Genomic DNA, 21,350 nt, shown 5'->3' with positions numbered 1-21,350 from the left:
AAAATACAAAGCAGCCCTAAAATCAGAGAGTTGTAACACCTGGATTCAGTTTCAGTGAACTTTATTGTCCATAATTAAAAGGTTTCCATATTTGACACAGTAACATGTTCCGACTCAATGCATAAATATATCAACAATGCATTTGTTTCCTAATCTATATCTTTAAAATCACGGTTATAACAACATGATGTCTAGAAAACATTACAACTCTACATGTGTGTAAATGATGTGTTAATACTGCAATAATCCTCTGAGGAGGGCGGAGCTTAGAGGCAGAAACAGAGGTAGTTTAAACTGTTAAAGATGAGTGGCTGCACTCTCAGTCAAAATCTTATTCATACCCCAGAACCAATAAATAAAAAGTGAAGTTAGTATCATTATGCTTTACAAAAAGTTTACCGTGGACTGTGCTAACAGGTAAACAGAGAATCATCGTTATTTTGGCTGCGGAGACCTCAGATGTGGTTCCCAAGAGAGGTCAGGTAGTGATGGCCGAATGAGAGTCATAAAGTAAGTGCTTGTGCAGTAAAAGTAAATATGTTGGTCTATCTTTTCTCATGCTGTCGACCCTTTTTCATGTTAGAGAAAAAGAGAGAGAAGTATTTTAAATCCATTCCTCACGGTTATTTCAACTAGTTCATCCCTTTCCTTCTACTTTCAATGTTTCTAAAAGGAGTGATATTAGAAGGATTTCCCCCCTTAGTATGTGTTTTAGTCACACAAGTAAACATATACAGGGGTTTAGAGCCGTGGTTCTCAACTGGTGGGTCGGGACCCAGTAGTGGCCATTTTCAGTGGGTCGCGAAAGTGTCCCTGGAAAAAAACTTGTATTAAAAAGTCTGTGAAGCGCTTTTTGAACATGTTTGTTTTGTTCAGTTTTCTCTTGCTTCAGAGACCTGTGTTGTATCGGCTGAGATCCAAACCGAACAATTTTTCAGTAAATTAATCTGATTGGTCGAAAACTACCCGAAATTTGGGTCGTGTTTTTTCTCGGAGTAGTTAGATGTGGGTCCTGAGGCCAGACGAGTTGAGAACCACTGGTTTAGAGGGTACTATCATTATTAGAAATGTGGAAGTGGGTCAACGTTTGAGGAAAAATGAACTGAAAAAATCCTTGATCATTTCATTTGATGACTTTTTTCCCACATTTAAACGTGTTTATAACAATTTGACACAAATATCAGGAATATGAATGGTGAAGCCACTGTATATTAAGAAATGCTATTAAATAAACAATTCTGAAGTGAGTGAATACATGGACACAGTTTGATATAATCCATCTTTGTGACTCAGCAGCATTGTGAATAAAACATGCAACAAGATCTGGATTTGCCCTCTAGCCACAATCAAATAACAAATTCACATTCAAATAACAATACAAGTAAATAATCTCAGTTTGAATCATTCCATTTTACAAGTTAATTAACATCTACATATGACTAAATATATGAAAACTACGGAAGCCTAGAGTGGACATGCACCCATACATTGTATTGACTCCGTCTTCCTGCGGTATGAAGTGATTTCCAGTTGTTTTCTTGAGATCTCGACTTGTTCTTGTATCTCAAGAAAACAAAACATTCTCCGGATAATGGGATCATTTTCTGGTGATCCAGAAAACTAAGCAATAGGCCGATCACTGTGATAGGTCAGACTCCATCATGCCTACACTAATGAGGTAACTTAGACTATTTCTGTTTTTTTTTTGTGTGTGTTTTGGCAACTCTGGAGATACGAGTTCATACATTTAGATCTCAAGAAAACAACCAGAAATAAGGCATCCTGGGAAAACAGAGCTAATAAAATGTCTGGATGGATGCATGTCCGCTTAGGGCTTCTGTAGACAACACTACGTTAAAACAAACTGTAAGTATCCCCCTATAAATAATGATTTGACAAGTGTGTAATTGGTCAAAGTAGATCCTTTCCCAATAGTTTCCTTCTCAACAATATTATTTGTTATCAGACGTAAGAGTAAAACATTCCCAGAAATGGATGGAAAAGTAATTTCTGCTCCTTTATCAGCACACAAACAAAGAAACAAACAAAGAAACAAACATAAACAGCTGCGTATACTTGTTCTGTAAAGACATACTAGTTCTGAATATTTAAGAGACCTTAGTTTGTTTTTAGATTTTACAAAACACCTCATGTAAGTCAAACTTTGCATACACATAACATGAGATAGTATGTACATGAATACATAAATACAGTAATAAATATATGTATAGATGTTTGACATGGCTTTGTGCTCTGATAAAAAAAAAAAAAAACATCAGAAAACTGTTGAATACAGAACAAGTGGAAGTGTTGTAAAAGATTAAATAACAAGCCTTATGACTGCAATGATTAAAGATTGTTTTGTCTTGATTCGACTGAACAGTTCCTATGCTTCAAATAAAAACTCAAGTCAAAAATCCCTTTGGGCAGTCCGTTTTCCGTCAGATTTTTAATTCTGTCATAAACTGCGAGTCAACAGAGACGATGCAGGCCCTTTTTTTCCTTCAGCTTATATGGAAATGTACCACTGTCAGTTATACCGCCGCAGTCAGCTGTAACTCTCAGACTGATGTCCGTCAAAACACGGAGGCCTTTAAAGAGTCCTCAGAGCTGCACTCTGACACACTCTGGCTTCAGTTCAGCATCCTCTGCACAGAGCAGTGGATTCTTCCTCACACATCTTCAGCTCATCCCTCGGCTGCCTGCTGATTTTTAGACCAGTCAGCAGCCTGCGAAGGCTTCACGCTGTGTCTGCAGATCCAAATTGACAAACACAGACTGACAATCAGACGAATCCAGGCTTAATGGAGGACTTGAAACATTTAGGACAACCCTTTGTCCCGTTTGTCTGCAGACACCTGGAGGGACAAAACACACTTGTGTGAGGAGCTTTAATTGTTCCAGTGAACATGTTAATATTAGAGTATTTCCTTGACTAGACTGTGATTGTGTTTTAACCTGGATACTTCATGTGCAGAACATCAAATATAAAAGATCCACTCAAACATTCACACTGAAGTTTGTGTGTTAAATTATTCATTGGCACACAATGCTAGATAGAACACCCACTTGAGATGGAAAATGTGGGAACAGGGTAAGGCCTGCAGCTTTTGGTCCCTGTCCCCGATGGCCTCTCCACACATGCCGCAATAGAGCTCCAGCTCCTCCACACACTGCAGGAACTTCACCACCTGCTCTCTGAGCTCCTCCTGCTGACCCCGGCTCCGATGAATCCCTTCACTCAGGCAGTGGACCTTCAGCGTGCACAGCTTGAGGGTACATATTAGAAAAAGACAGTCACATTTTTCTGGAAACCTTCTTCTTTTCTTTTCTTGAAAAAGTTGCAGATTTATCTTTTGTCCATCAACCTATTAATCCATAATCGTTCTAGCTCCCTCCTTGTGTGTTTGTTTCCTTGTTGAAAAGCATTTCTTACCTTGTTTCCCATCCCATCCGCCAATTCCTGTGCTCGTTGTAGGGAATCGAGAGCCTGGAAAACAACCAACGAGTGAGGCCCCGGTCATAAATACAACATTTAACAAATATGTTGTATTTGGTAAAGTGAAATTTAGAACAAAAGTATAGTTACCTTGTCAAATTCTTTCTGCAAAAGCCAACACTTTGCAACTCCCAGGTAGACTTGTGATTGTCCCAGACGGTTTCCGATCTCAGTCATGATTGCCAGCGCAGACTCATACCGTGGGAATGATTTCTAGTTTGATGAAGAGAATAGAATCAAGCTCACTTCATAGATGCAAGGGTAATAAACATTCAGAGAAAAATAAAACAAGGGAAGGCACCTTACATCAACGTCTCGCCTGCAGCGGTGTATGTCTGCAAAGTTCAGTAGGCACAGAGCCTGCAGAGGACGGTCACCGTGCTGCAGAGCAATCTTCATAGATTCCTGTTGAAGGGGAAAACAGACCAACTGCTGATATGCATGATGGGAAATTTAAGTGATAAAAAAAAACAACGAAACACTGAAAATCATTTTGGACTATTTGAATATGATGATAAGCGAATGAAACTTTTAAGTAAGCCAGCTTTCTACAGCTGTTATGTATAAAATACTTTGTAAAATAAACTCTAATTAGTGATGCATACACTTCAAGGGGAACATTTTGAGAAAAAAAATCTAATAATGAGAGCCTTTAAAGGTGTTTATACTGCGACTGACAGCTGTATATAATGAAAGCATTTCTAAAAACAGCATGCAGTGATTCCATGTATCAGTTTCAGTATATTTTTAAGTAAACCGCACATAGATGTGTGAATGTGAGACATTTGTTGTTTCACCTTGTACTCTGGAATTCGAAATATGACAAGATGTGTAAAGTGTTTGCTAAATGTGTTTGGCAAATGTAATAAATCTGAAATGCGCCGTGCCGTCTTGTTACTATACTTCTGCGCTCCAAGGCAATGACATCAAGTTATTTTTCACCCTTAGTACATAATTAGAACAGGGCCAATACTGAAGCCACCCTCTTCATTAACACTTTAAACCAGTGCCTCTGAGAGCATATTTTAGTCGAGGTCTAAGGCCCTCGCACAACAGAACAACTGGCGCCTGCACCTGTCAGCAGCACAGCATCTACTGTAGGCTATCTGCAGCACCGGAATCAGAAAGGCATAGAAGGCGTCAACTGAGTGAGGAAAACAAAAACTGAGACATTCTCCACACTGTGATGTGAGTTTGTCTCTCTGAAGGACAGTTGTCATGTGATGGACGGTAATTGAAACAATACCTCACAGCACTCCATGGCGTCTGGCAGGCGCTCCAGTTTCCTGTAGGCTACAGACATGTGGTACTGGCTCATGGCTCGATACTTGAGGCTCCAACCTTTGCCATAGTCATTGACGAGCTCAGCTGCCTTGCAGGGGAAGAACAGGGCCTTCTCATAGTCCTGTTGGTAGAGGTGATTGATTGAGTAAGACCCTCAATGTGGCTGCATCATTTAGATACTATACTGTCATGCCCTTTCGGTTCGTAACTCGGTTTCTATGAGGGTCTTTTATGTGTCTTCCTTGTCATGCTATATGTTTTCTTTCATCAAATAACACGACATATGAGAGTGCATTCTTCAAAAGCTACTTCATCACAATCCCATTGGAATCAATCCCCCCTGGGAATGCGAGGGATTACTCTTACAAATCTCTGATGTCAAGGGTACTACATAAGCCCCCCCCCCCCCCCGCCAGTGTACTCACTCCACCCTTGTTTTACAACGCCTAGTGCTGCACGGGCCAACCAATGATAACATTTGCGTGGATACTCTGCAGTCTTATCGTAGTATGCAAATGTGTTGGCACCGTCAATATGGATTATGTAATGAAGGTGCACTTTGTAATTCATCGAATGATTTACCAAGAGAAACCGGCGGCGATGAAAAGTGTTTTAGATTTTTGCAGCTTGGAAAATTTTCTTTATCTTTTTAAAATATCTCATTCAAGAAACAAAGAAATACAAAGACTAGGATGTAGTATTTGCAGTGCAGCACATACAAAAGATCTACTCAAATAATCTCATAGCTGGACTCCATATAAAAGCACCTTAAGATGAATGTAGATGTTCCCCAGACTGCAGCAGACTCTGCACTCCAGCATCTTGTCGTCGTTGTTGTGTGCGTAGCGCAGGGCCTTCTCGTAGCTCTCCAGAGCTTTCTGGAAGACACTGAGACCCAGGTAAGCGTTCCCCATGCTGAGACACACCTGGCCGTTGAGCTGCAGGCTGACCGTGGTACCCTGCATGTTCAAGCAGGTCTTGCAGTAGGACACTGTTTTCTGGAAGTCGCAGAGCTTCTCGTTGCTGCGCGCTAAGTTCAGGTATCCCTCTGTCAGATAGTCCGGGTCTTCCATTTCTCTGGCTGTGTCGATTTGATCCAGGGCATACTACGAACAGAGAGCGAGGATGAGAACATTCCATGGTACAGTTTCAATAACAAGTTGAAGGTAAATTCAAATAGATAGTGAACAAAAAAAAGTCAAGAGATTCATTTCTTCACAGACATACAGTGAATTTATTTACTGTATGAAGCCCTCATTAAAGCTGGGTGGAAGAGAGCTGGTGCTGCTGCACACAAGATGATTATGTCAACAAGACACCCCACACTGATACTCAGGTTGCAGGACACTTATTTACTCTGCATCGTGTGGAAGCCACAAATTAACCCATGCTTCTCAAGATCACCGTTAACGGAACCAAAAGGGTGAACCTCGGACCGCTTGTCTTTGAATAAAATGCTTGTGGAATCACACAGCGGAAATGTTAAAATGGTACTGCGAGATGAAGTGTACCAATGCTGAGCAGACATGACGACATATTAAATTGATGAGTTACTTAATGGCATTCAGCCTCACTCACTCACTCACACACACACACACACAGAGTGCATGTTGCATAACACTAAATATGATCACACAGTATCAGAAATGTGACAAATAAACTAACACAACCAACGCAAGCCACATCAAAAATACAATTATGAAACATTGATTAAAGAAAAAGAAATATTTTAACATACTTAAATCTGCAAAGATGGAATATACTCATCAATACTCACTTATATTACCCAGTTAACTAAGCTGCATTCAGTTATTGAATGCAACATGCTAATCTATAGGAGGCTTACCTTCAGCATATCTTTGTATTTTCCCATTTCTGAGTGAGCTGTGATCAGGCACCCCAACACACGAAACTTCCCTCCGGGATCCGAGGTTTTCTCCAGCACTTTTGTCCAGACATTCAGAGCTTTGTCCGTCTGATTGGACTGGTACAACCTTAGGCCCTTCTCTATCTGCTGCTTGGTTTGGTCCTGGCCCATCTCTGGTGCAAGGCGCCTCATAAAAATATTCATTAGTTTAGGCCATGCAATTTCAGTGAGGCGGCAAGAAAGTAGATCCTTTCCGTACACTGCACAACTCCAAAGAAGATCCCGTGAAGATGATCCTGTGAGAGGTCGGAGCCAGACGGCCTACCAGATCCCGCTTTCTCAGCTCCGGCTGTGCTGAGGCCGAGAGGAAACTGGATCCACCCGAGTCAAACAGCGATACACCAAGACCATTATCACCCGTCACTGCGTGGAGAGCTCTAGAGCCAGAAGAAATAACTTCCACATATAACCCTGTTAGGATCCCCTGTCAGCAACAAGTGCTCCAAAATTCTCACTTGGATTTCCGCTTGAAAAATGCCAAAGAAACACGTTTCTCGGCAGAGTGCTAGCACAGATATCCCAGAATATCTACTCCCTCCACACCCCAGCAAAAGGAATTCTCATCCCCCCCCCCACCCCCCTGTGTCCAACCCCCCTCCACCTTCCTCCTACTGCTGGCGCTACAGCAGATGGCCTTGTCACTCTAGACCATGTGTCCCTTCAGGAATTCTGTCCTGCCCTCAGCAAGCGGTCCCAAGGTCACTTCAACTCCTCACAATCCATCTTCACACTAAACCTCGATCGCTGACCAAACACCGGACAACACATTTCCACATCACAACCCTCTTTCAGCATTAAAACAAACACATATCCACAAATGGGGACTTCAAACACGAGGGACTGACATCTGTGATACGGAGGTTATAAACAGCTTTATTGCCCCACATTGAAGGACTGCATGTCAGACGGTGCTCGTAGTGGCCGTCCGTTCCTATTGGGAGTTCTTATAGGGGCGCATATGTGCCCCTAGAAACCCCCGCCCCTCGTCTTGGCGTCAGCAACTGATGCTTAGAATAGTTCACAAAGTCTGACATGTTACTGGGTTTGGGTTTCAGCTGCACAGCCTCCTGCAACACTTCAATGGGATCATAGTTTTGGCCTCTCTGTACTATTGTAGCTTTCTCTCCTTCAACTGCCCCCTTTTCCCTCGCCCCTCCCGAAGGACAAAACGAGCACCTTTGCCCCCGAAAATACCACCTACCATCCAGAGTATGCATCACTATGATCCAGAGATACTGTCAGGAGCCTTTGTTAAGGCAGATTTTCTCAGTAACAAAGTGCATACCAAATGAATCTCTGCATAACTGCAAGAAGAAAAGTTGTAATAAACATTAAAGCTCCTGTGAGGATCGTTTCACTTCACATTTTGGCAGCCCCTTCTTCTTCTCTCTTTGCTGACATGGGGGGGGGGGGTTTCCGCAGTGAGTTGTTTATCATCTCGTCTGACACCTACAGAGCTGAAAGAAATATAAACATGCTAGGTACAAGCAATCAATCTTCTCCTTGATAGTCTTGTTTTTCAGCTGGTGTCATTACTAGCTAGAAAGTCCTCACAAGAGCTGTAATAGCAATAGATAGTCGACGCATGAAGGTAAATGTTCCATCAATGTCATAACAAACGACGACAGCTTGTAGCTACAGCGATATATGTTTGACTTTCTTTTATGTTAACAGTTTAGCATGAACATGTACACTGTACTGTACATCAAAAAATACAGTCTTTGGACAAGAAACTGACAAGTTAAAAGTTTGCAAACATCCCTGTGTTATGCACATTTGACATCATACAGATACACTGATTTACATAGACTGTACTGAAAGATGTTTTATCTTCAGTAGAGTTGTTCATGCTTATGAAAAAACAAGCAATGCACAGGAAACTATGTTGATTATTTCATCACTGGTTACAGCATCACCACAAAGTACATCTCAGCAAAGGGATTCACAATGAGACACAGTTTTACAACCAGGTGACAAACGTACACACACACACTGCTGAACAGCTTTTTTTTTCAGGTCTGATGGTGAAGACAGAAAAGTTGAGTAAATACATCTAGAGCAGGATGTCTGAGCGGTAAAGTCATGGTTAGTTATCGAGCGGTCTTCCCTGATTGTCCGTGGCATCTTCATGGGCCACGCTGTGCACATCCAGAGGAGAGTTTAGGCCAAAACAAACTGCCAGTTTGTGAGGAGGATTTTAATCCCCCTGATGACAGAGACAACAGACGTCGCTGGGTTAAACTTCAATGTGTTTGCGTCCCCTTTCTTACATTTGTCCCTGAAGACGTAAATGCAGCCGTTGCAGCTGGCCACCTTCCACAGTGAGGGGACACAGCTCCACACCTCGGGGAAGCGCAGGCGGGTGAAGCTCTCCAGCAGAGGGTTGTAGCACACCAGGGAGTCTCCCTCTGCCACGATGAAGATCACGTCCATGTGAACTGCGGCGTGCATACAGCCCGCGAACGGCAGCATGTAAGGTTTGATCTGACACTTCTGAGACGCGGTGTCGAAGCACTGAATCAGTCGAGACGGCTTAGTAAAGAAGTCCATGTCATTCTCCTCCCCTCCGAGCAGGTAAATGGTACCTCCCAAGTTAACACCCGCAGCCCCAGACACCGCTGTGTCCAGCTGGCTGGTCTCTGTCCACATGTTGTCCTTCACTGTGTAGAAGATGACGGCGTTAGAGAGTGTGTCCTGTAATGTCTTACCTCCAAGGGAGTAGATGGCGTCCTCGGAGGAGACAGAGACCATGGTGTGATGGAGGCGATCTCTGGGCAAAGGGGCACAGCGCTCCCAGTCCATGGTGTGCATGTTGCACTTCCACATGCGGCGAGGGATGGACCCCCCCACCACGTACAGGTCACCGCCGTGTTTACAGGCTGCAGTGATTTGATGGCACAAACTATTCTGTCCACTCACACTGATGGCATCGTCCTCGTCACAGTGAAGGGACACAGCCAAAGAGTGAGTCCGAGCCTCCTCTTTACCGATCAGGTAAATGTGGACGTTCTCACCTATTTCCTGAAGAGACAGAGAAACATTAAGCATCAGAGACAACTTTTTTTTTTTTATTACAGCAGGCAAAAGTTGAAATGTGTTGTTTTTTTTAACTCTACATTAAAAGACTATTACCTTGAGATTCTCTTGGAGGATACAAGAGAACTCCTCTCTCTCCACCTTGTTGTGGTTTATCCACGACTCGATGGCCATGGTTGGATTTTGGGAGCTCGGAACTCCATCTGAACACAAACCAAAAAAAATGTAGGGCATCTTGTCACTGAGTCATGGGAAAGTGAGTAGTTTTAAGGAAGATGGGAAACAAGTGAGTGAGAAGCAGGGGATATTCTAGCTATGTGCTAATTGTCTGTAACATTCAGCTGAAAGTAGGCCAATTAAAATGTGAATTCAAGTTCATTATGAATACGCACATGTAACATAAAAAACACATTCATCATACCTTAGTAGTTAATTTTTCACATCATATGGATATAAAAACTGTTTTTTTTAAGTATTTGGCTGGTTCAATAATTGAATAATGTGCTTTTTTTTCTGGGAAATAAACAAAAGCTTTTCAGACCACATGGTTGTGATAGGTCAGCAGGACATGATACCTTTGATGATGTCCAGTAGAAGACAGAGAGGCATATTCTGAAACTCTTCAGTCTGATGCAGCTGGGTCAGGTGGATCTTAGCACAATGCTTGGCTGCAGTATACAACTCCTGGTCACTGTGTCTGTCTGCAAGCCACATCACCTGAGCAAAAAAACAAGCGCTCATTAAACTGAAACTGCACAATCATTACTAAGTAACAGAGACTGCCGTACTTTTAAAAAAAACAGTACCACACCTGCAGGCAGTTCTTGACCTCTACTGTCCGTGAGAGGAAGCGGGAGCACTCCTCAAAGAGCGCTGTCAGTTGGTACATATCTGCCATCTCATAGGTATCCTGCAGTTCCTCCACCCTCAGTTTAATTGTGCCGTGATAGATATAGTCAATCAGCAGCTGAAAGACGGTGGCACTGACATCCTTCAGCTCAATAGAGCGGTTGTGGGACTCTTTGAGGTTGGACGTGAACATGGAGCGGAAGAAACTGCTCTGCGCAGAGAGCACCAGCCTGTGCAGGTGAAACTCTTTGCCGTCAACGTTGATGGTGACATCGGCGAACAGGCCATCCTCCAGACACAGGTCCATGATGCTCTTCACCACACGGCTGGAGTGGGATCGGTCGGTGAATGTGTAACCCAGGAAGTAGTTCTCCTCTCCCACTGAGCCCCCAGCACTGAGGCCCCCATCCTCGCTGGACTCCATATTTGTTGCTCACCTGAAAAAGCCACAAAACAGTAGAGCATCTTTTAAAGTCACAGTCAAAAGGTTTGATTTTCAGATGCTGGAGAAACTTGCCTAGAGGAGTGATAAGAACATACAGTATTTGTCAATATTTTTCAACTTTTTTTAATACAAATATTTTTAATATAATAAAAAGATTACATATAGAACCTTTATATTACCTTTTTAAAGGCTTTTCCAAACATTATTTTAAATGTAAATATTTTAAAACACACTGACGCATGCCTAATTTTTAAGATTATCAATGGCAAGGCTCCCCCACCACTCTGCACTTTTATACAGCAGAAAAAAATCCAACAGCAGAACCACAAGGTCTGCCCTAAGAGGGGACTGTGTAGTCCCTCTTAGGTCCAGCTCCTTTGGTCAATTTATGTTTCTCTGTGAGAGCCTCTAAATTATGGAACCAATTGCCAGTGGAGATTAGAAATTGCACCTCCCACCATACATTCACCCACCGTCTTTTATAGTATTTAATCTGAGTGCATGTTTGTCTGTTGTTGTGTATTGTTGTAGCTGTGCTGTCTAACCCCACGGTGGTTTGTATGAATGGTTGTATGGTTATATGTTTTAATGGAGCCAGTATATTGCCATCATGTTATACTGTTGTTATCTGTTGCTGTGTGTATTCTTTAACATGTTTTTATTTTTTAGCCACCCTGTGCCTAGCTTAACATCTTGCCAAAGGACTACAGTTAAAAATTAGCCTGCTGGCTAACACTGGCACATTTACAGAAATGTTGATTAATGTGCACTGTCCTTTAAATAAATGACAATGAAAATAAAGCAGCATCAGGGCTTGTGACTCTAAAAAGCTGAACAAGCTGATTAGGAGGGCTGGCTCTGTGCTGTGGACTGCTGTGGAGCCCCTGGAGGTGGTGATGGGGAGAAGGATGATACAGAAACTGTTGAACATTATGGACAATAACATGCATCCCTTACACAATCTCGTGTGTGAACAAAAGAGTGTTTTTAGTGGGAGGCTACGGCAGCTAAGCCTACTGCAATTGCACTTCATAACGACTCCCCTTTAAGTAAGGACAGAAGATATTTAAACTTTTAAACTTTAGCCTGAGCTGCATATATCAAACTGTATATTTGCACACTTGACTGATTTTTTTATAATAATTCTTTATTTATCTATCATACTATACTATGCACTGGCAGAGCTAGTATTTTGTACTGTTATCTATGAGTAACAGCTTCTTATGCACATGGACCATCCATACCACTTTTTTATCCTGGCTATGTATTGTGGGATCATGTTTTTTTGTATGGGTGGGATATGTTTGTATATATGTGTTGTGTGTTTGTATATATGTGTTGTGTTGTGTGTTTGTATATATGTGTTGTGTGTTTGTATATATGTGTTGTGTTGTGTGTTTGTATATATGTGTTGTGTTGTGTGTTTGTATATATGTGTTGTGTTGTGTGTTTGTATATATGTGTTGTGTTGTGTGTTTGTATATATGTGTTGTGTGTTTGTATATATGTGTTGTGTTGTGTGTTTGTATATATGTGTTGTGTTGTGTGTTTGTATATATGTGTTGTGTTGTGTGTTTGTATATATGTGTTGTGTGTTTGTATATATGTGTTGTGTTGTGTGTTTGTATATATGTGTTGTGTGTTTGTATATATGTGTTGTGTTGTGTGTTTGTATATATGTGTTGTGTGTTTGTATATATGTGTTGTGTTGTGTGTTGTGTATATATGTGTTGTGTGTTTGTATATATGTGTTGTGTGTTTGTATATATGTGTTGTGTTGTGTTGTGTTGTGTTGTGTGTTTGTATATATGTGTTGTGTGTATGTATATATGTGTTGTGTGTATGTATATATGTGTTGTGTGTATGTGTTGTGTTGTGTGTTTGTATATATGTGTTGTGTGTTTGTATATATGTGTTGTGTGTTTGTATGTATATATGTGTTGTGTGTTTGTATATATGTGTTGTGTTGTGTTGTGTTGTGTGTTTGTATATATGTGTTGTGTGTATGTATATATGTGTTGTGTGTATGTATATATGTGTTGTGTGTATGTGTGTATGTGTTGTGTTGTGTGTTTGTATATATGTGTTGTGTGTTTGTATATATGTGTTGTGTGTTTGTATGTATATATGTGTTGTGTGTTTGTATATATGTGTTGTGTGTTTGTATATATGTGTTGTGTGTTTGTATATATGTGTTGTGTGTTTGTATGTATATATGTGTTGTGTGTATGTGTGTATGTGTTGTGTGTTGTGTATATATGTGTTGTGTGTTTGTATATATGTGTTGTGTGTTTGTATGTATATATGTGTTGTGTGTATGTGTGTATGTGTTGTGTGTTGTGTATATGTGTTGTGTGTTGTGTATATATGTGTTGTGTGTTTGTATATATGTGTTGTGTTGTGTGTTTGTATATATGTGTTGTGTGTTTGTATATATGTGTTGTGTTGTGTTGTGTGTTTGTATATATGTGTTGTGTGTATGTATATATGTGTTGTGTGTATGTATATATGTGTTGTGTGTTTGTATATATGTGTTGTGTGTATGTGTGTATGTGTTGTGTTGTGTGTTTGTATATATGTGTTGTGTGTTTGTATGTATATATGTGTTGTGTGTATGTGTGTATGTGTTGTGTTGTGTGTTTGTATGTATGCTGGCTGCTGGAACACCTAAATTTCTCTGCTGGGATGAATAAAGTATATCTTATCTTAAGAAGAATGAAATTACAACTACAAGTAAATCATTGTAAAACAACAACAACTGAATGAGATAAAAAAAAATTGTAAGGATTCATTGTTGTATTAGACTGTATTGTTTTTAGGTAGGTGTGTGTACAAATATTTAGAGTGATGGTAAAAAGAGACAGCTGCAGAAAGCTTCGACACATAGTTAAACCACAGAGTTATGCAGGATGCTGAAGTATTTCCTAACATGCTTATTAATAGACAATGTGTGTAGTTATGATTAGCTAGCATTAGCATCAACACTTAACGAGATAACGTTGTCTCATGTGAGAGTTCAGCCCTGATATCGAGGAGCTACTTTTGAACGGGACAACAAATGACACACACGTTTTATAAAGTAACGAGTTAAAATCACAGATACCTTTATCCCGACTACTTTATCATTCAGAAGCAGGTGAACTCTTGACCGGAAGTAAATACAGCGTTTCATCCATCGCTGAGCTGTGACGCCACTGGAAACGACCCGCTTCTATCAACTGGCGACACCATGTGGGGAGTTGTGGTACTGCAGTGTATTTTCTTAAAACCCTTATTTACAAAAAAAAAAAAAAACTGCCACATGATGCTGTCTCCTTCTAACTCGCTGGATTTAATTTGTTTATTATTAGGAGGAGCCACTTTCATGCATTTTACAGTAAGATAATTACTTAATTAGCTTTTATGGTTAGTGACTTCAGTTGTTGTGATAAAAAATAATGCTTTTGTTTCAGATCTCTCATCCAGCTCCAACTAAACCAACGAGGTGAGCTTAAATTTATCCTATAAATGCTTGCTCAGAAGTTTTAATCCAGCCCAAACCTATGTATTATGTGAGATAGATCAGGAGACTATTAAACAGGTTGTTTTCCAACATAATTCAAAGCAGAAATGCTGGTTAACATCTCTGAGCTGGCTTCACCCACTCATAGTTTGATGAAGAAAGAAGAAAATGGATGTTGTTGATAGTAGTGTTATTAAACTACATGAGAACTTTATGGTGATTACAAATATCTTAAACTAAAGCCCCAATAGAGAATTGGAAGCCTAAATGACATTAACTTGCAAATTCTCTTCAGATAATGAAGGACAAAATACTTTTGAAGACTATTTTTTGCATTTCTTTATGAGAGGGACCCGAACCACAAGTTGATTTATATAGACTTAGGGATGTTTTTAGTTTTTATATTGTTTGATATGAACACACTGGCAATCTTTATTATTTTTTGGAAATGGCTTTAATGTTTCTGTGATATTTTCTTTAATGAATGGAGATTCAAGTTTGTTGCCTGCATTATATTTTTTTTGTGCGTAGAGCTCTGCAAGCTGTGGATGAGAAGAATCAGAATTCATTAAATATTGTTTTCTGCTCCGCAGCTGGGCAAACTTGGCTTTTGAGCTCTTTTTCCTTGGTGGAAATATGCAAGGTATTCAGGCCGAGTTGCTCCTGCCTGGATTCATAAAAAGGGAGTGAGGAAGAAGAGAGATAATAGAGGGATGATGTTCATTGTCTGCCTGTAGCCATCGAGAGAGGAATGAATACGAAGATGCAGCTTAAAATCTGCCTTGCGGTCTTTTTGTGGCTTCGTTTTGAGCATTTGCTGCAATGTAAGTACTCAGAGGATCTTTTTACAGGACTGACATTTTTAGGTTGTGACACATTGATACTGCATGAGCTGTTACATGTACAAAGTGTTTGTGAATGCAAGCTGTTTGCAGTGATTTTTCTTTTTTCAATCATGCCACTTTAAACTTTTCTTCTTTAGATGTTTCTGCAGCCGCTCATCCAGCCTCTATTACGAATGCAAACCTGATGTTTGAGGTACTTTCTCATATCACATACAACAGAAGAATTCTTGCAGAATAAGTCATCAATGTCTCTTTGTATCCTGTATGCAGTTCTTACTGGGCGGGGTAGAGCTCAACCAGGACAACAACATCATCCTCCACGACAAGGAGCTGGCATCGATGAGGCCGGCCAGGGCTTTCCTGTCTCAGATCAATGACAACTACCCCAGGAGTCTGAGCTCCATGATGCAGATGGTGGCCACTTTGGAGGGTCAGCGGAGGAGGCCTCTGACTCAGGATCAGTTTGAGAGTCTTACCCTGAGCATGGTGTACTCCGCCCACCGGACCAGGCATCAGGACAGACAGGAGCGCGAGGCCTGGGGTGCAGTGCTCCTCCATTTGGCTAATGTCACAGTTCACGAACTACGTGGAAGTCACCTCTTCAGTTATGACTGATGCACACACTGACATTTTATATGAGGCAAAGGTGCGTTCAATAAATCCCTTTCCTTACATTCTCATGTCAAGTGTATTCATAAATTTGCATGTAGTAAAATATTTGTTGCACAAGAGCAGACTCAATTGCATTAGAAAACTTTTATTATAATACAGTAGAAAAGCTTTTGTGAGAACATACAAGAGTAGAGTCAAACAACAAATATATGAAACATTTCTTAACATTCAAACAATCCCTGAAGTTTGAGGCACAACAGAAAATAACAGAGGAATATGCACATCTACTTTCAGGCTTTTATCCGTTACTTCTTCTGCGTCCGGGATTGTTTTTGTTTGGTAAACACAGTCTTGGTCTTTGTTTTGGTCTCCGATTCTTCCAGAGAGGCAAGCTTCTTCTTGAGCTTTGCGTCCACAGGGAGTCCTCTCCTGTCCCTGCCGGAGCGTGGCTGAGTCCTCCTCTGGCTTTTCAAACCGTCCGCTGAGCTTTCTTTCTCCGCTGTGTCCCGATCGCCGATCAACGACTCGTTTCTATCCCAGACCAGCACCGTTACGCCTGTGAATGAACATTTAGAAGCTTCAGTAACAGCAACACAATTTGATATCATCATTAACAACTAAGCAATCACTAAGGTGCTTTATGAGAACTTACCCATTCCTGATCCAAGCACATCGCCCATTGGATTGAATTTATTGACCTGTAAATAAATATTGTATACGTTTATTGTTTTTGGAAGAACAATTTTTGTGTTTTTTTTCTGGTAAAAAAAAAAAATACTCACAGATTTGATCCCTGCAGCATTGGGATCTTGCAGCTGATACACAAGCTCTGCTGTGTTGGAATCAAAGATGTCGACGGTCCTCTGATCACCGGGGCAAACCCGCTCATCAGGGTAACGGCCCGCTACAATGAGGTCATAGACAGGGTGCCATGTGGCCTGCAGCCAAAAATAAACAGAATTGCATTATTTTAAAGTCACATTCTTATTCTCATTTTGAAACTTTCTTTTTTAATCTCGAAGTGATGCAGCACTTTAGGTCTGGTTGGCTGCAACAATAATGTCGATATGAAGCAGGGGTGTGATTGGCAAAGAAAAAAAAAGAAAGTATCCTCCCACAAGCTAATTGTTTAGCTTCTTACATTTCTTTTCCTGTGTTTTGATGCACCAATTTGTGTCTTTTCTGCAGCACATTATAATTATCTAGAATTGTGTCCTCTAGTTAGTGTTAGTGTTCATTTGGTAAATATTTGCACAATGTTTAAAACATTAATTAGAATACTTTTGCAAAGGTGCACTTTAAGAGTTCTTGTGCTTTTTTTTTCCCACCAACAGAGGTTTTGAGCTTGCCTACATCAGTGCCTCCCTCGACTTCCATTTAAAGTTAAAGTAAACTTAGGAAGCTGTAAACACACCTGGGCTGAAATATTTTAGTTGTGGGAATCACTGCCATGATTATTTAAGTCTCCTGGGTCAACATTTCAGGTTGGAAAACCTTGAAGTGTTAATAAATCCGGAAGAATCACATCCCTGATGAAAAGGATCCAAAGTGAATAAAGGTCTGGTGTGTGTCTGTATATCTAAACTGAGGTTTGGTGATGATGTTTGTCTTGAAGTTGTGACTCCAGAGGGAGAAACAGACCTTAATGGGTGTGAGATGCTGAAAGTGTCTGTGAGGATGTTGGATGATATGTTGAGGCTTCGACCAATCAGGTGACGAGTAGACCCGGATCTGGTCGTACTGGTCAGTGGTGAGCAGCTTTGAGCAGTCCAGAGGGTTAAAATAAGCTGTGAGGAGACGACAATCAAGAGTTTTACTAAAATAATCCTGATTTTATCCTCTGTCTGTGTTATTAGACACTGTAGCTTTACATTTTACACTCTTGTTTGGTTTTACAACGAAAATTATATTCTTAAACAAATAAATTAAGTAAACTCTACAAACTTTGACTAAACAGAAATAGTAGACTACCAGAGGTCCTTTAAAAAGACAGGACCAGATGAACTTAATCAATCATCTACATTTGCATCATTTAAACTACCAATACGTTCCAATGTTTGGAAATTCATGTTTTAAAAAAAAAGGCTGATCTATAAATTTGTAGTAAACCTAAGAAGTGGAAGCTTAATAAAGTTAGCAGTTTCTCTGAGTGAGATCTTTACCTGAGTTGACCGCTCGCTCATGAGGCATTTCATGGAGGAAGCTTGTCTTGTCTTTGATGTTTCTCAGGTCCCACAGCTTCACCGTGTGGTCAACTGAGGCAGTCGCCAACAACCAATCACAGCGGGAGTTGAACTCCGCGTGGGTCACTTTGGCTTTGTGCAACTTTTCACCAAAAATCTAAAACATAAATACAGAAACAAATCTTCAAATCCATTCAAACATGTCCTTGTTTGAAAATGCCTTTTCTTGTTTTTTTTTTGGCTCAAAGAAGATTTATCAAAATAGAACAAGTCAAGTCTCCGTGCTACAAATGCCAACACACCTTCTGCCCATCCAGACTCAGCAATAACAGCTGTCCCACGTTGTCTCCTGTCACCAGCATCTGTCTGCTCACAGACACATCTACACAGCAGTACCAAAAACTGGAACAAACAGAACAAAGGAGATTCATTAGATATAACACATACACAATTAAAAAAAAAAAAATTAAACAGTGTGATGACTAATTATGATCAAAAAGGAAAATCTATCAAACTATCAAAAATGTGTTTTCTTACTATTAAAAAATATATATTAATGGAAGAATGTGAATAAAACAAACCCTGAACTAGGAATAACATATCAGAAACAGGCCACATGAATGGATGTAATATTTATCATTGCTGTCCAGGGAAACCTATGTAGGTATTTCCTACAACTTTTAATTTTAAGGATTTCACAGAAACTGAGGGTTGCATGTTTTGGGCTAAAATATAAACAGATAATAAAAAACAAAGCATTTCTTCATGTAATCAAATCTAATTGTAAATGCATGCAGCATCAATATACTTTTGCATAATCTAGTTTGAGCATCAGTCTTCCCACCAGACATCGTGGTGATCGTGGCCACAGTCTTGAGTTCTGGACAGAATGGTGGACCCGCGGCCCTCAAAGCTCTGCATGGTCAACGTTCCCTGACCAGAAGCCACATAGACTTTGGAAAGGTCCGTCGGGCAGAACTTCATCCCCCCGATAAAGTCTCCTGCTCCGCCCTGTGCAGTCAAACACAAACGCAGGCCTATCATAGGGCAGCTATTTGAACGCCACTACCTCGCCAACATTAAAGAGTAAACCAACAGGGGCCACCCGATGAGAAGACTGATGCTGGGCTGATCAAGCAGACTGCCTACAACCCTTTTCAAGTGTAGCTTTAGAAAAACAAGCTGGTCTACATCTTACTTCAGCGTGTCTGTGTTGGCAAACACTGTTAGAGTTTTTCCACTGAAATCTCGCAGGGCTGTGGTACCCGCAATAGAGGAGGTGAACAGCTGAGTGGGATTTAACTGGTTAAACTTCATGTCTGTAACTGAGTCTCCAGCCCCCATCTGAGTAGGAAACCAATAACAATGTGTCTTAATGTTAAAAAAAAAAAAAAAAAAAAAAAATCTGTTGGTCATTCAACTTTGTTAAAACAAATCAGACCACCATGCATGAACTCACCCCTTGTAAGAACGTTTTCTTTGCGGGCGCCTTAAAGTCCCACAGGTAGATGTCCCCACCTTTGGAGCCCACAGCTAGAGTGGTGGGGTGAGTGGGGTGCCACTCCAGACAGGTGATCCTGCGGTCGAAGGGACTAGTGGCACCGTGGAAATGATAGGACGATAGCGAGCGGACAAAAGGCTCCTGAAGACACTGGAGGAGAAGACAAAGTTAAATGAACAAACTGTCTACATACACCACACACATCACCTGACTCATAAACCAGTGAAGAAAGAAGCAGGCTGTTCTGAGCTGTGGGACTATTTACTTATATACACAAGTTGACAGAAACATTTATTTCATACACATACTATGATAGAAATAATTCTAACCTCAGTATTTGTCTTTTAAGGAAAGCTTTAGTGTTAAGTAAAGGTGCAACTATCCCATTATATTTACTTTTGTTTAAGCTGTTGAATACTTTTAAGGCTTTATTCTTATTTATGTATTTATTTTAATTCAGTATTTATTGAAAAAATTTACCGTAACACTGTTGTGTTTATTTTGACAGCAATAAAACGTTGAAGTTACGCTGACAAAAGACGGACACAAAAACGATTCCTCAAGCTTAATAAACTGAAAACATTGTTGCACATACTAAGCAAAGAAATGACTTTGAAATACATGAGATCACAGCTTTGGTCACATAACTTAAAGGGTATTTTACTTCCACTTGGTCTTTATTGTCTATTCTGCAACAACTGAAGGGTAAAACAAAAACCCCAGTGTGGGTTGTCCTAGGAGCTCCAAAATCATTTTCTACATCCCAGCAAATCTTTGTTTTTACACAATAAAAATAATGATACTAGGAATGATACACAGTCTAGTAATAAGAGTGAAGAATGATCCTACTTTCAGTGTTTGCTCCTTATGTAAAGTCTCACCTGTCTCATCTGTGAATGCAGGCTTTGGCCCAACGTGCTTTTATAAATATAGTGCAGGATGCTTCCATGCCAACCTCTCTTCTGGACTCCTGCAGACTTGGTAGGTGGCGGTGGACCTACAACACACCAGCAGCCAAACTCAGCTGTCATGACTTCAACAAAATCACGTCATCGATCCGTCAGAGCTACTACTCACCTTGAGTGGAAGTCTCTCCATCTTTTAAGCCCCGTAGTTTTTTGGAGAGAGTTGCAGCAGAGTTTCCTTTTGTCCTCTTCTTCACGTTACTCTTTGATTCAGAGGCATCTGACTTCGTCGGTCTGTTTCTCATTTTTCCACCTAAAGAAAAATGAAAACTCTCGCTGTAGAACACAGAGGAGTGTAGACAACACGTAGGCGAATCATTTAGCTGCATCAATGAATTCCAAATATATTTCCTACCTTTGATGTTCAGCAGTTTCAGAGCACTGACTCCAGTGTTTGCATAACGCAGCAGTACACGTGAGACCTGCAAATGTCCGTGTTTTGTAAGCTGCTGCGTGCTTTACAGCCGGTGGACGGCAGGGGCTCCCTTTCTCCACTACATCCCGCAAAGGACGCCATGTTTGGTGTTTACATAGGACTACAAAGTGACGTAAGGCCAGCTTTAAATTGAGTGGATTTAATTTAGGAAAACAAATTAATACAGTGTATGGGACCAAGATAAAGCCTAATGGTGGTTACATTTTAATCATTGAAATTATTCATTAAACCCCCGTTATTTAGTGAACGCAAATATACTGCTGGCA

At 40.6% G+C, this 21,350-nt stretch overlaps 4 protein-coding genes across 5 annotated transcripts; 1 reads left to right on the top strand and 3 right to left on the bottom strand.

Annotated features, from left to right (window-relative positions):
* Positions 1-44: 44 nt before the first annotated feature.
* Positions 45-7,258, bottom strand: rapsn (receptor-associated protein of the synapse, 43kD). The gene is made up of 8 exons (XM_061035477.1): positions 6,630-7,258; positions 5,551-5,889; positions 4,746-4,904; positions 3,806-3,904; positions 3,590-3,712; positions 3,437-3,490; positions 3,070-3,269; positions 45-2,858 (listed from the first exon to the last, which is right to left on the bottom strand). Exons 1-8 carry the CDS (start codon positions 6,852-6,854, stop codon positions 2,786-2,788), a joined length of 1,272 nt encoding a protein of 423 aa, XP_060891460.1. The 5' UTR covers positions 6,855-7,258; the 3' UTR covers positions 45-2,785.
* A 1,098-nt stretch (positions 7,259-8,356) lies between these two features.
* On the bottom strand, positions 8,357-14,256 carry kbtbd4 (kelch repeat and BTB (POZ) domain containing 4). The gene is made up of 5 exons (XM_061035476.1): positions 14,144-14,256; positions 10,558-11,032; positions 10,322-10,463; positions 9,843-9,949; positions 8,357-9,731 (listed from the first exon to the last, which is right to left on the bottom strand). The coding sequence occupies exons 2-5, from the start codon at positions 11,017-11,019 to the stop codon at positions 8,871-8,873; spliced, it is 1,572 nt and encodes a 523-aa protein (XP_060891459.1). The 5' UTR covers positions 11,020-11,032; positions 14,144-14,256; the 3' UTR covers positions 8,357-8,870.
* Positions 14,257-15,211: 955 nt separating this feature from the next.
* LOC132972573 (protein FAM180A) lies at positions 15,212-16,123 on the top strand. The gene is made up of 3 exons (XM_061035500.1): positions 15,212-15,366; positions 15,525-15,580; positions 15,658-16,123. Exons 1-3 carry the CDS (start codon positions 15,294-15,296, stop codon positions 16,000-16,002), a joined length of 474 nt encoding a protein of 157 aa, XP_060891483.1. The 5' UTR covers positions 15,212-15,293; the 3' UTR covers positions 16,003-16,123.
* Positions 16,124-16,128: 5 nt separating this feature from the next.
* Positions 16,129-21,143, bottom strand: ddb2 (damage-specific DNA binding protein 2). 2 transcript variants are annotated; one of them, XM_061035494.1, is made up of 11 exons: positions 21,004-21,143; positions 20,761-20,901; positions 20,565-20,680; positions 19,642-19,833; positions 19,381-19,526; positions 18,485-18,584; positions 18,162-18,339; positions 17,641-17,786; positions 16,782-16,937; positions 16,652-16,697; positions 16,129-16,555 (listed from the first exon to the last, which is right to left on the bottom strand). In XM_061035494.1, the coding sequence occupies exons 2-11, from the start codon at positions 20,891-20,893 to the stop codon at positions 16,305-16,307; spliced, it is 1,464 nt and encodes a 487-aa protein (XP_060891477.1). In that variant the 5' UTR covers positions 20,894-20,901; positions 21,004-21,143; the 3' UTR covers positions 16,129-16,304. The 2 variants fall into 2 exon arrangements, with proteins under 2 accessions (XP_060891477.1, XP_060891476.1); XM_061035493.1 differs by lacking the exon at positions 19,381-19,526 and adding an exon at positions 19,027-19,193.
* Positions 21,144-21,350: the final 207 nt, after the last annotated feature.

The sequence above is a fragment of the Labrus mixtus genome, chromosome 4 (genome assembly GCF_963584025.1).
Source record: "Labrus mixtus chromosome 4, fLabMix1.1, whole genome shotgun sequence".
Lineage (NCBI taxonomy): Eukaryota > Metazoa > Chordata > Actinopteri > Labriformes > Labridae > Labrus > Labrus mixtus.
Note: the sequence above shows the minus strand (reverse complement) of the source record. Positions and strands in the feature narration are given on the sequence as shown.

What these genes read in the sequence shown, in the direction of transcription:
- rapsn (XM_061035477.1), bottom strand. Translation starts at nt 6,854, where the DNA reads ATGAATATTTTTATGAGGCGCCTTGCACCAGAGATGGGCCAGGACCAA. An exon ending in ACGCCATGGAGTGCTGTGAG is followed by an intron (nt 3,905 to 4,745) that starts GTATTGTTTCAA and finishes CCCCTTCAACAG; the next exon opens with GAATCTATGAAGATTGCTCT. An exon ending in CGGATGGGATGGGAAACAAG is followed by an intron (nt 3,270 to 3,436) that starts GTAAGAAATGCT and finishes TGTACCCTCAAG; the next exon opens with CTGTGCACGCTGAAGGTCCA.
- kbtbd4 (XM_061035476.1), bottom strand. Translation starts at nt 11,019, where the DNA reads ATGGAGTCCAGCGAGGATGGGGGCCTCAGTGCTGGGGGCTCAGTGGGA. An exon ending in TCTACTGGACATCATCAAAG is followed by an intron (nt 9,950 to 10,321) that starts GTATCATGTCCT and finishes GTTTGTGTTCAG; the next exon opens with ATGGAGTTCCGAGCTCCCAA. An exon ending in TCCTCCAAGAGAATCTCAAG is followed by an intron (nt 9,732 to 9,842) that starts GTAATAGTCTTT and finishes CTGTCTCTTCAG; the next exon opens with GAAATAGGTGAGAACGTCCA.
- LOC132972573 (XM_061035500.1), top strand. Translation starts at nt 15,294, where the DNA reads ATGAATACGAAGATGCAGCTTAAAATCTGCCTTGCGGTCTTTTTGTGG. An exon ending in TTTTGAGCATTTGCTGCAAT is followed by an intron (nt 15,367 to 15,524) that starts GTAAGTACTCAG and finishes TTTCTTCTTTAG; the next exon opens with ATGTTTCTGCAGCCGCTCAT. An exon ending in ATGCAAACCTGATGTTTGAG is followed by an intron (nt 15,581 to 15,657) that starts GTACTTTCTCAT and finishes TCCTGTATGCAG; the next exon opens with TTCTTACTGGGCGGGGTAGA.
- ddb2 (XM_061035493.1), bottom strand. Translation starts at nt 20,893, where the DNA reads ATGAGAAACAGACCGACGAAGTCAGATGCCTCTGAATCAAAGAGTAAC. An exon ending in TGCATTCACAGATGAGACAG is followed by an intron (nt 19,834 to 20,564) that starts GTGAGACTTTAC and finishes CTTCTCCTCCAG; the next exon opens with TGTCTTCAGGAGCCTTTTGT. An exon ending in TGAGCGAGCGGTCAACTCAG is followed by an intron (nt 17,787 to 18,161) that starts GTAAAGATCTCA and finishes GTCTCCTCACAG; the next exon opens with CTTATTTTAACCCTCTGGAC.